Here is a 12,557-nt window from a genome sequence, read left to right on the forward strand (position 1 = left end):
TTTATAGTTCTTTCCACACTTGGAATTGTTTTTTGTCCATGGACCTGATTTTGTCTGTCTTGCTGGACTGAGTTTCTTTAGGTCAGGGGCTTGTCTGTATCCTGTTTGCCCCATAGTAGGTACTCAATAAATACCTGTTGAGTGAATGAATACATATTTACTGATAACAGCTAGGGGAGATCTAGGCTGGGGTCCCTCATCACTGCAGGGGAGGGAGCAAGTTGAGTGGATCAGGGTGTCTCCTGGCCCCAGTGGCTTGCTTTTTTTCTCTGTTTCAGTTCCAGGAGAATGTCTCTGGAAAGGAAGCCCAAAGCCTGGTCTGGCTGGGAAGAGGGGAGAGGGGAGGGGAGCAGGAGCGGGGGCTGGGAAGGCCTGGGGAGGAAGTCTGCAGCCCCAGCCTGCCCAGGGCGCGGCGTCTGTGTTTGCACCTTTGGAATGTGGCTGATTCACTCTGGGGGGAGCCATGTGCAGCCACCACTGCCGCCTTGGATTCAACATCTGGAGGCTGAATTCCAGGAGGAGACAGATTCCTGTAAGCAGATGCCAACTTTGAAGGTCAAACTGAGCTATGGAGCTACTTTAGGAGGAGGCTCAGAGGGTCTAACACTGCCCTGCACCCCCAGCATTCTAAGAGAGAGGTGAGGCCCCATCCTCAGCCATGTACCAGCCCCTAAGCTACTAGAGCCCTATGGGAAATAGCATGAAGTCTGTAGTTGGACTTCTGTTCAAAGACTAGTTACTTAACAGCTCATATAATGTCAAAGGCAGAGGGCCTGGCTGGTCTAGTGCTCAGTCATGATGGTGGGACACTAGCTTGTACCTCCCAACTCACTATCCTCTGTGTCACCCTGTTTTCTTCTCTTGAGGCTCCAGCAAGACCCCAGGCTTGCCTCTTGGGTCCCAGCTCATCCCAGTCTCTGATTGGATAGGACTGGGTCAAGAGCTTGCCCCAGCCCAAGGCCAATACCCCTGGAGCCACATAGAGAAAGTGAGAGTGAGGGGTCCTTCAAAGGAGCCAAAGCCAGTGGGAAGGCAGAAACACCACCCACCCCCACTCTGCTCAGATGCCTCCACAGGACTGGCTACTGGGGCTTGTGCCAGGCGATGTGGCTCAGCTTCATGGCTCTTACCTACTGGGTGTCCCACTGGCTAAGTTCCTTAAGCTCTTGGAAACTCATTTTCTTCATCTATGAAATCTCAGGATTTTTTAGGGATTGGGTGAGACAATGCATGCAAATCCCTTGGCAACTGCTTGGACTGGAGGAGGCAAGATGCAAACTTATGTCTCGTTTCCTTTCCCTTTCCTGTATCTGGGTGCTATCCCTTCTGGTCTGTGACAGTGCATGTGTGTGTGCATGTGTGTGCATGGCAGGCCCCTTTCTCTTCTCCAAGGAATTCTGTATTATTTGGCTTCTCCCTAGAGGGTTAGGGACTACACAGAGAAGGTGGAAGCAGGAGGGAGAGGAAAGGGGTTGATGGAGAATGGTGTGGGCCTCACCTGCAGGTCTGCAGGCTCAGGCCTGCCTCTGGGAGTTGGCTCCTTGTGCCTTCAGCTATGGGGCTGGAGGAAGGGCCCAGGCTCTGAAGAGCGGCTGCCTCAGTCACTCGCATGCCACATTATAAGCGTGTCTGGTCATTCGACATTGCGGGGCAGCCCTGAACCAGGCTTGCTGATCTTGTATGTTCTCTCTCTTGGAACCCTGGAATGTGGGAGTGGATTGGAGAGGAACTCAGGCCTAGGGCTTCTCGGGAGAAGAACTGATGCCAAGAGTGGTCCAAGCCTCTTGGACGCCTCTGAGAAACCAGGGACTTCTGAGAGGGCAGAGAGCTGAGGGTAGTCATGCTTTAAGCTTTTTCCAGCTATTCGTGAACCAAGGTAAAGTGCCTCCCAGACTCTCTTTGGGGCCATGTAGTGCTAGAACAAGTGTTCCACCCCCTGGGCTCAGAATCCTCCCCTCCTGCCAGCCCTGCTGGGTACCACACCTCTGAGCTGCTACAGGTTTGTGGATGCCAGCTCATCCCTACCAAACCACCCAAGGCTTCTCTCAGCCCAAAGGCTTCTGTGTGCACCTGTGCTTATTTTTGTCTCCGCATCTGTACAGAGCTTAATCGTGACACTGCATCAGTCAACGTGGTCAGTGGCTCCTGCTGTCGGTCATTCATTCACATCTGTGTGCGCCGAGCATGACTGTGACAATCATCCCAGGCTGCCAGGACCACACTGCTTGGCCCTCGCCTGGGTCTCGAGCATTTTTTAATGTGTTCATCTGGTCTCTTCCATTTTATGATAGACTCTCTGAAGCTGAAGGACGTAGTAATGAGAGCTATATTTTCTGAGCTCTTACTAAGTGCTTTTTAAAAATTGAGATATAATTCACATACCATAAAATTCTCTTTTCTAAAGTGTACAGTTCAGTGGGTTTTCATATAGTCACAGAGTTGTGCATCCATTACCACCATCTAATTCCAGAACATTTTCTTTGCCCCCAAATGAAACTCCAGTAGGTTCTTCAATTGTAAAAAATGTACCACTCACATGGGAGATGTTGATAATGGGGGAGGCTGTGTATGTCTGGGGGTAGGGAGTGTATGGGAAATCTCTGTACCTTCTGCTCAATATAGCTGTGAACTTAAAACTGCTCTAAAAAAAATAAATCGATTAAAACATAACAAAACCCATTAGTAGTCACTCCTTTTTCCTCCATCCCTTCCAGACCCTGGCAATCACCAGTCTGCTTTCTGTCTCCGTGGATTTGCCTATTCTGGACATTTCATATAAATGGAGTGTCTGGTTTTTTCACTGAGCATTATGTTTTCAAGGTTTATCAATGTTGTAGCATGAATCGATACTTCATTCCTTTTTATGGCTAAGTAATATTCTATTGTGTAGGTCAATCAGAATTTGTGTATCCATTCATTCATCAATGGATGTTTGGGTTGTTTCTGCCTTTTTTGAATAAGAAATATGCTATGAACATGTATGTATAGTTTTTTTGTGAAAATGAAGGTTTTCAATCTAAATGCTTTTTGACAAAAACTTCATTTAACCCTCACAGCAGGGATGTGTGTCAGTGCTGGCATGCTCCCTCTCCTGCAGAAGAGGAAACTGAGGCTCAGAGAGGTGAGTCAAGGTCACACAGCTGGAAGTGCTGGGATTCTCTTGCTCTTTGTCACCAGGCTCCATGATGCCTACTGAGGTGTTTCCATTTATTTTTAGCAGAGCCTTGCTGAGTGCTGTCTCACGGTAAATGTTGCTGACTCTTCAAACAAGGGTTGTGCAGACCTCAAGCCCCAGTAGCCTCCATGTTCTGTCAAGGTGAGTGCTGGTCACCTGCTAAGAGGTGATCCTTCGGGCCCCTGGGAAGCACCTCAAGGGTTTATGGGAGGTCCCTACTGCTGCAGATTCGTCCACAGATTTGGCACCAGGCATTTGACTGCTTCCTCGGATACATTCTCAGCCTGTACCACCTTGCTTTCTCGAGGGTCCCAGGGCCGCCTTTCATCTCTTGCCTTGGATTTGGCACACAGACCCATGTTCACCATTGATGAACCACCTTCCTTCCCCCATGGCACAGTGGGTAGGTGTGCGAGTCCTCCTGTCAGACAAACCCTGGTTTAAGTCTGCTCTGCCACTCTGGTTGTGTGACTGTGGGCAAGTTTCTGAATGTCTCAGAGCCTCTTTGCTCATCTGTAGTTGGGGGGTGGGGTGTCATAATAATACTACCCACTGACACAGATTAAGTGGTTGTGGGATTGACTAAGAAAAGGGACACGAGGTGCTCATTTAGCACGCGACACACACTTGGGAAGCCCCCATCTCCATCTCTGGTCAGTTCTCACTGCAAAAGCAGGCTGGCAGCCAGCCTGGGGAGGGGGCGGGGAGAGGGCGGGGAGAGGGCGGGAGCTTTGTGTGTCTCCCTGCCCCTGGAGCAGCAGGAGGCTCCCATGACTCAGTTCTGCCCAAGGAGGGGGAAGTCAAGGCCAGGCCTCTGAGGTTGGTAAAAGGGACCTCCCCATCATCCTCCTCACTCTGCCCTCTGCCCATCTCCCCACCCAGTGCTTCCGGCAAAGCTGGGCAGGGCCTGCTGAATTTTCTGCTGGTAGCCTGGGCCTGGCCCTCCACCCTTCCCCAGATTTGCAGCATAGACCTACTGCCCTGTAGACTACCCTGGGTGGGCACCACAGCCCATGGCCTGAGGCTAGAGGGGCAGCCATGCGGAGGGGACTTGGTACAAGGATGGGAGGACCTTTTCTGGCCACCAGAGCAAAGCCTTGGGCTCCTGCCAGGGAAACCCTCTCTGCTGCTGCTGTTCAGCCTTTCCCAGCCCTGCCCCTGTCCTCCAGCTTCTCACATTTCAGCTTCTGAGTTACTGGCACCACCTCGTGCTGCTGCTGCTGCTCCTGCTGCTGCTGCTGCTGTTGCTGTTGCTTCTGAGACCACTGCACCAGACAGATATTAACCCCCCATGTGCTGGCAGCGCAAGGCTGGAAGTAGGACATGCTCAAGGTCCAGAGGGGCTGAGGAAGGAGAAAGCCATACTGAAACTAGTCCCTTTGCTCTAGCCTGGCTCCTCTCTGGGGTTTTATTTTACCTCCTTCCTCCCTGTCTGCCCAAACTTGAAGCCGAAGCCTCCCGGACCCCTAGGAGTCATTCCTTCCTTTGGTTGCCTGTGCTCTGACAGCCACAAATGTGGGCTTCTATCACCGTGTACTTGACCTTGTCCTTTCAGGCAGACTGTGTTTCTTTCTTCATATCCCTCACTGCACCCAGCTGGGCTTCCCTCTTGCACCAGGCCTTATGTGGTCAGGGCCAGGCCACCAGTCCCAGGTGAGCTCTTGAGTCCTGAGGCCACAGGTGGTCATGAGGAACCTGCAGGGAGCTGGGCACTGGCACTGACTAGCTTGGATGATCTTGGGCAAGTCCCTGGGATAGGATAACAGATTTGGGCTACAATACTGAGGACGAAACAATTCGAATCAAGCTGCCAGAGCAGCAATTGGCACTTAGTGGGCACTTGACCGCTCGTGCCCATATACACATGTACCTCCCCAACACACACACACATGCTGGAGCTCTGAGCACCCCTCCCCAAGGAGAGCTGTTTCTGTTTCCCCGCTGCCTCTCCCCTTGCAGCCACCCAGGTCTGCTTTCTGATCAGAGCAGGTCTCTGTGGCCCCCCTGGCCTGGCCAGTCCCAGCCCCATCCTTTTCTGTCCTCATTGGCATACTTTCTTCTCTCTGTCCACTCCTCCGAGGAGAGCTGGCTGCCCAGAGAGACACTGAACACCCTCTCCGAGCTCAATATCACCCCCAGTTGTCTTCCTCCTCTGCTTCTGACCTTTCTCCTGGACTCTAAATGCTCCTTCCCAGTTTCTTGCAGCACCTTTGCTGACCCTTCACCCTCTCCACTGTACACCTGTGGTCCCTAGGCTGACTTACTCTCCTTTATGTTGACCGAAGACTCCGAGCTCTGTCTCGTCTCCATGTACTCTCGAGGGGGAAAGGACCCACCTTTACAGATGTGCCATGCCTCAGGCTCCTGGTCTGCTGGGTGGGATTATTGTCACAGCCGCCCTATGTGCTTGTAGAGATCAACTGAGGAAGGGGTCAGACAGCCATTTGTCTAAAACTGAAACAGTCCAGCCAAGGTGGCCACGGGTTGAATTTTTATAAAGGGAATGCACGTACCTGAAGCGGGGCATACCTGGTTCCTCCTTGCTGACACGGTGAAAAGCAGAGACATTTTCCTGGGAGAAAGTCCCTCACAGAAGGAGGTGAAACTTACCCATGGAGTATGAACGGAGGAGCTGAGTGCTGATGATGGAGGGGAGAGAAGAGGGGGAAGGGCAGGAGCCTACCCAGGGGGCTGCAGTAGCAGGCCTGGAAACACAGGGAGTGGGACCAGAAAGGGAGGACAGGGGTCACACCACAGGTGAACTCCAGCCCCCTTTTCAAGGGCTTGCTTATGAGCAAAGTCATCAGGCTGGACAAAGGAAGCAGGCATCTGAAGGTCAAGGCCTTTTGGGGCTCTTAGGTAAGCCCAGTGCCCTCAAGATCTGCAGGGCCTTGAGGATGTGGAAGGCCAAAGGTCAGCCCCTTCACCCCAATCCTTGCCTTGCATTCCCCAGATGTGTTCAGTCTCCCCACAAAGCATCTTATGTGCCAGGCGCCCCCTAGTGGTTGGGGAGCCCCAGCCTTGTTGGTCCAGAGATCTCTTTATGACTAGGATAGGAAAGAAGACCAAGGCTTGGGGCATTTGGGGTTTACTCCAAATCCCAGCACAGGCATTTGACTACCATTCTGCCTTCACGGGAGTATTCAGGATCTCCTCTCAGGCAGTAGCTTTTTGCTTCAATGGGGCCCTCGTCCCTCATCTAAGAGCTGGTGTCCACCCTTCTCTCCCAAACAAGTTGGGGTTCCCCACATGCACCAGAGCATGCTGGGGCCCAAAAGGCCATCTGTGCACCCCCCTACTCTTGGAATATTTGCATGGAGGAGCCCTAGATTCCTGTTTAGGTTCCATCTCTAATTCTCTGTATGTCCTTAAGGATGTCCCTTAACTTTCTCTGCATCTCCTTCATTTCCTTCTATCTGTGGTAGCAGAATTCTCCTAAGGCCCCCAATGACTTTTTCCCTTGTATAATCTCCTCCCTTTGAGTGTAGGTAGAATCTGTGCATATGGTATTACTTCCATGATTAGGTTATGTGTTATATATGCTCAGTTGACCTTGAGCTAGTGACATTATCCAGGAGAGCCTGACCTAATCACCTGACCCTTAAAAAGTAGAGCATTTTCTCCAACTGTTTCTAAGAGGAAATTAGAGAGATTTGAAGCAAGAGAAGGATCCACATATGGGACGCTCTCTTGCTCAGATGGAGGGAGCCATGGGACATGGACCTAAGAATGTGTTTCTAGGAATTGAGAGCGGACCTTAGCTAGTAACCAGCAAGTTGATGGAAACCTCAGTCTTACAGCCAAAAGGAACTGAATTCTGCTGACATCCAGTGACTTTGGAAGAGGATCAGAGCCCCAGATGAAATTGAAGCCATGGCTGACACCTCAATTTTAGCTAATGCGACCCTGGGCAGAGAATCCAGCCGTCCAGCCATGCCATGCCTGGCCTTCTGACCTCTTGAACTGTGCAATGATAAACAAGTGCTGTTTTAAGCCAATAAATTTGTGGAAATTTATTACACAGCAACAAGAAATGAATATATCATCTATCCAAAGAGAAGAATGGTATTCTAGACATATGTAGAATAAAAACGAGAAAAATCTGTCCCTTCTCCACACTGGTGCTACGTAGTCAAAAGCTGCAGCCACCACCTGTGCTTATAGTCTCTCCTGGCTGCAGTTAAACCCACATTCTTAGGTTTCACATCTCTCACCTGAGCTTCCAACCATCTTGGGATAAGGCCACGTTTGTCTTGAGAAGGGCTGTGATGATGGCACCATCAGAACAGGCAGACCCCACTTTAGCTGAAGAAAGGAGCTCTGGAACCCTCAGCTGTAGGGGATCCACGTGATTTCTGCCCCCCTCCCCGACTCTTCGCTATTTTTAGTGTTAATGAAGCTGTTTTTAAAATAACAACTTTATTAGATATAATTTACCTATCTAAGGTGTAGAATTGAGTGGTTTTTAGTATATTCAGAGTTGTGTAACCATCACCACAGTCGATTTCAGAACATTTTCATCATCCCCAAAGAAATCCTCCACACCCATTAGCAACCACCCCTTATTTCCCCCTAACAACCCCTCAGTCCCTGGTGACCACTAATCTACTTTCTGTCTCTCTAGGTTTGCTTATTCTGGACATTTCATTTAATGGAATCATACAATATGTGACCTTCTGTGTCTGCCTGTTTTCACTGAGCATCATGTTTTCAAGGCTCATCCATGTTGTGGCATGAATCAGTACTTCATTCCTTTTTATGACTGACTAATATTCCACTGTATGAATGGACCACACTTTGCATATCCATTCATTATGAAAGCCTGAGGGTGACTCTCATTCACTACTCCTGCCTGGAATTTGGGGTGGGGCTGAGAGAAGGGGAACAAAGGGGAGAGAAGGAAGCTGGGCTCCAGCTCAATAGATGACGATTTGCATTTCTCAGAGAAATCATCCACAGGTAGTTATTTGATTACATTCTTTACAGAGACCTCCCTTTCAAAGGGTAAGCAGTCTGTGGGCTGATTTTCACACGACTTGATTCTATGCGCAGTTGTCTTACTGTAAAGCAGGTGAGCCCCACGTTCAATGTCTAAGAACCTTATAACATGCCTGCTCCCTCTCACCTGTGGCAAGTTTTAGCAGGGAAGCTAGGGAGAGCTCAGCCCCTCCTCTATCCCTCCTTGCACATCACCAAAACCTGTCATTCTCCCTGGGCTAGCTCAGATGCCTGTGGCCACTACCACCCGTTGAAACTTGGTATCAGTGATATAGCAACTACTACTTATGATGCTATAACATGCCAGGCATGCCACCAACTTCTTGTGATAGCCTGCAAGCTAGGTAGTGTACGGCATCTATTTTATAGATGAAAAAGCTGGGTAAGGTTGAGGAAATTGCCTGGGGTCACCTGGAGCTGGGGTTCGGGCAGAGGTTGGATTCTGAACCACTCTGCATGGCGTCTGGTCCTTTCTGGAACTGCTGTATGAAGAGCAGGGAGTGTGCGTAGACATAGACAGGTCTGAGGACTGTGACCCTTAGGGGTCCCAGATGCCAAGCAAAAAAGAATTTCAAGGTCAGATATGGTGAAGACAGAAAACAGAGCTCCTTGGGGGTCACCAGTGACTTAATTGAGAGCCTGCATGGAGTGAGCAGGAGGGAAGGGGAGAGTAAGCATAAGCACCCATTTCAGGGGGGTTTGCTGTAAAGGAGACTTGGAAGAGAGTGGTAGCTGGAAGGGGATGTAGACTCATTTTTTTATTTTTCTTAAATGAGAATAAGGACAGCTTGTTCTTGGTGGAACAGTTCAATAGAGGCACACATTGAGAATGAAGGAGAGCAGACAGCTGCAGGAGAAACATCTTTGAATAATACACAGGACGGTTCTCCATGCATGGACATTCATCCAGACACATTAAAGGTACAGGTTGGGAAGCAGAGGTGGTGACGGAGCATGTGGGATTTCTCTTCTAATTGCTCACATTTTCTCAGAGAAACAGGACTTCATGAGCTGAGAGTGAGGAGCGGGAAGAGGTGATGGAGGTCTTGTGGAGACAGAAGGTTGGAGGGAGAATGAACTGGGCAATATGAAGTGATTGCCAACCACCCAAGGATCCACTCCAGGATCTTGGTTTGCCATTTAAAAATAAGATCAGTCAGCAAGATTGTGGGATTTCCTTTTCCCAGCCTTGTTTAGCTTGGGGTAGGGGTAGGGGCGGGGCAGGTGGGGTTAGACTCCCTGGAGAGAGTGTACGCAAGATGATTATATTGATGGCTGTGAATTCTAAGCCAGCAAGATGATTATATTGATGGCTGTGAATTCTAAGCCAGATAAGGAGAGAAGTGAGAAAATAAGGGGGAAACGTTGGTAGGGTTAATGGGGTTGGGCAAACTACATCCTACAGGTCAAATCTAGCCCACTGACCTTTTTTTTTTTTTTTTTTGGTTTAACTGTGTGTGTGTGTGTGGTAAAATAGATAACATAAAATTTGCCATTTTAACCATTTCAAGTGTACAATTCAGTGGTATTAATTACATGCACAATGTGTACAATCATCACCACTATTTCCAGATTTTTCCATCACCCCAACCAGAAACTCCATACCCATTGAGCAATAACTCCCCATTCATACATTCCCCACCAGTCCTTTGGTAACCTTGAATCTATTTTCTGTCTCAAATGAATTTGCCTATTCTAGATACTTCATTTAAGTGGAATCATACAATATGTGCTATTTTGCATCTGGCTTATTTCACTTAGCATCATGTTTTCAAGGTTCATGCATGTTGTAGTATCAGAACTTCATGCCTTTTAAGCCTAAATAATTTTCCATTTATAGATAGACCACATTTTGTTTATTCATTCATCAGTTGATGGACAGTGGGTGGTTTGCACCTTTTGGCTATTGTGAATAATGCTGTGAACACTGGTGTACAATATGTTTGAGTCACTGTTTTTATTCTTTTGGATATATACCTAGGAGAGGAGTTACTGCAGCATATTGTAAACTCTGCCTGATTTGGCTCAGTGGTATGGTAGACAGAAAAATGCCCTCCCCCCAAGATATTTATGTCTTAGTCCCCAGTAATAAATTAATAAATCAATTTATTAATTTAAATTACCTTATATGGCGAAAGGAACTTTGAAGATGTGCCTAAGTAAAGGATCTTGAATTGGAGAAATTATTCTGGATTACCTGGGTGGGCCCAAGGTCATCATAAAAGGGAGGCAGGAGGGTCAGAGAAGACGTGATGACAGAAGCTGAAGTAACACATTTTGAAGATGGAAGAAGGAAGGGGCCATGAGCCAAGAAATTCAGGCTGCCTCTAAAAGCTGGAAAAGGCAAGGAAATGTAGTCTCCTCTAGAATTTTCAGAAGGAACACAGCCCTGCTGACACTTTGGGTTTAGCCATATATAACCCATTTGGACTTCTGACCTTCAGAGAACAAATTTTTGTTGTTTTACGCCACTAAATTTGTAGTTTATTAATAGTAGCAATAGGAAACTAATACAAATAACTTTTACATGCCCTTTACAGAAAGTTTGCTGATTCCTAATTTAGAGTAAGAAGGTGACTGGGAGAGTCAGGGGCGAGGATCTACGATTTTGCTGAATACTCTCTGAGGGCTCCAGAGGGCACAATGGACTGGATTTAGGAGTTGGAAAAGGGAGAAGGGGTCAGACCAAGGGATATACAGAACCTCCTGGGAATGAGGGACATCCTGAATTTTGGGGACTGCTTGTGCTACTGCCATAGTGATGGGAGAGAATTGGAGTAGAGGACTGGGGACAGTGATGGTATTTCAGGCATTGGGGCAGGAGTGGCTGATCCAGCTCAGGGGACTTTGGGTTTGTGCAACTGAGATATCTGAGGACTCTGTGAGAAGGTGCCTTTTACAGAAATGGAGAGGCCAGTCTGAATGACAGAGCTCATGGACCAGGCCCCTTCAAGGCAGTTCTGTAGGAGAAGAGCAAGGGGGTAGATATACTTCTTCTAGCTGTCATTTTTTCATCCAGGCACTGTACACGTTGCTCAGTGTACAATTATGTGGTCCTGTATCCCATGTTGTCCCCTAGATGTCATCGTTTACTGAGCACATTCCCTGTCCCCACAGTGTGGCCTTCCAGGCTGTGATATTAAGTGTCCCAAGCTCTGTCCTTAGAGAAACTGCTCAACAGGTTGCTTTAAGGATTAGAAAACATGCATGCAAAACTGCTCAGCATCTACGAGGTGCTTGCCCTATCTGATAACAGTAATATTTCCAAAAAATAACAGTAATCCTTGTTATTAGTAGGTGTATTTCAACTAGAAGGCGCGATTTAGGCAGAACCTTGAAGGCGGATGGGACTGGGAAAGGCAGCGGGCAGGAGGCAGGACATTCCAAGGCAGGCGTGGTCTTCCTGAGCCAGGGGCCAACCCTCCAGGAGCCAGGGGAGGGCCTGGGGAAGGAAGGTGGGGACATGGTGGGGTGGTGGTGGTGGTGGTACGGAAGCTCACCGCCAGCCAATGTCCCTCCCTCCCGGGAGAGAGGCCATCACCTCGTAGAGAGCGCACCCTGGCGGAAGAGCAAGTCCCGAACTGGCTTCGCCATGAATGAGAAGCTGCAGCCTTCCGCCCGCCCAAGCCAAGCCCGGGCGGGCCTCCCGCCGACCAACCTCCTCGTGGAGGGGGAAAGTGTGTGTGTGGGGTAGACGTTAGGTTCCGTTAGGTTGGGAACCCCGCAGCAGCTACCAGACCTCCCAGCCGCGCTGGCAGCCTGTCCCTGGGCCGCTGCTGTCCTGGTCCCCCTCCACCTTTCCCTCCCCGCGGGGGCCAGTTTCCTAGGGTTGCCCCAGGATCTGAGGCTCCCGGCGCGTTCCGCTTTGCCCTTCCCTACCCGGCTTCGGGATTCCCAGGCTCCCGAGCTGGGACCGGGCAGCCAGAAAGGGGCAGTTGGGCAGGGAGGAGACTAGCCGGCCTCCGAAGTCGGCCCCAAGTTACAAGTGGGAAGCGGTGGCTGTGACGCAAGTTTCCAGGGGGCCCTCGGCTTGGAGGGAGCGCGCCAGAACGGCTCCACTTAGTGCAGTTGCAATCGTGAAAAAAAGAAAAGCCCCGAGCTGCACCCCAGGCCGCCTTTGCCGCCGCACGCCGGGCCCAGCTGAGCGCCTCCCGCCTCCGCGGGCCGCAGAGTGTGCAGACCCCGCACCCGGCAGTCCCCGCGGACCCCGGCTGCATGGGCTGGGTTCCCTCACGGTGGCTGCCTTTTTTTTTTTTTTTTTTTGCAACGCTTGCCAACCTGTCAGCTGATGGACCTCATCACCCATAGTGGCGCATGTAGCTCAGCCGCAGCTCGCTCCATTCACGCCGCGCCCCCCCAGCCAGCCTGTGGCCGCTGGCTCCCT

At 49.9% G+C, this 12,557-nt stretch overlaps 1 protein-coding gene across 4 annotated transcripts in view; it reads left to right on the plus strand.

The window, feature by feature from the left end:
- Positions 1-442: 442 nt before the first annotated feature.
- Positions 443-12,557, plus strand: part of TFAP4 (transcription factor AP-4) — a 24,492-nt gene continuing 12,377 nt past the window's right edge. Inside the window, exons 1-3 of one of the 4 annotated variants that reach the window (XM_015591204.2) lie at positions 443-638; positions 3,057-3,121; positions 3,218-3,316. In XM_015591204.2, coding sequence (XP_015446690.1) covers positions 3,249-3,316 — 68 coding nt within the window. In that variant the 5' untranslated portion in view covers positions 443-638; positions 3,057-3,121; positions 3,218-3,248. Of the gene's footprint in view, positions 639-3,056; positions 3,122-3,217; positions 3,317-3,402; positions 3,579-12,557 lie in introns of those variants that run through there. The other 3 variants (XM_015591205.2, XM_015591206.2, XM_025048367.1) reach the window with 3 other exon arrangements.

The sequence above is a fragment of the Pteropus alecto genome, unplaced genomic scaffold (genome assembly GCF_000325575.1).
Source record: "Pteropus alecto unplaced genomic scaffold, ASM32557v1 scaffold44, whole genome shotgun sequence".
Lineage (NCBI taxonomy): Eukaryota > Metazoa > Chordata > Mammalia > Chiroptera > Pteropodidae > Pteropus > Pteropus alecto.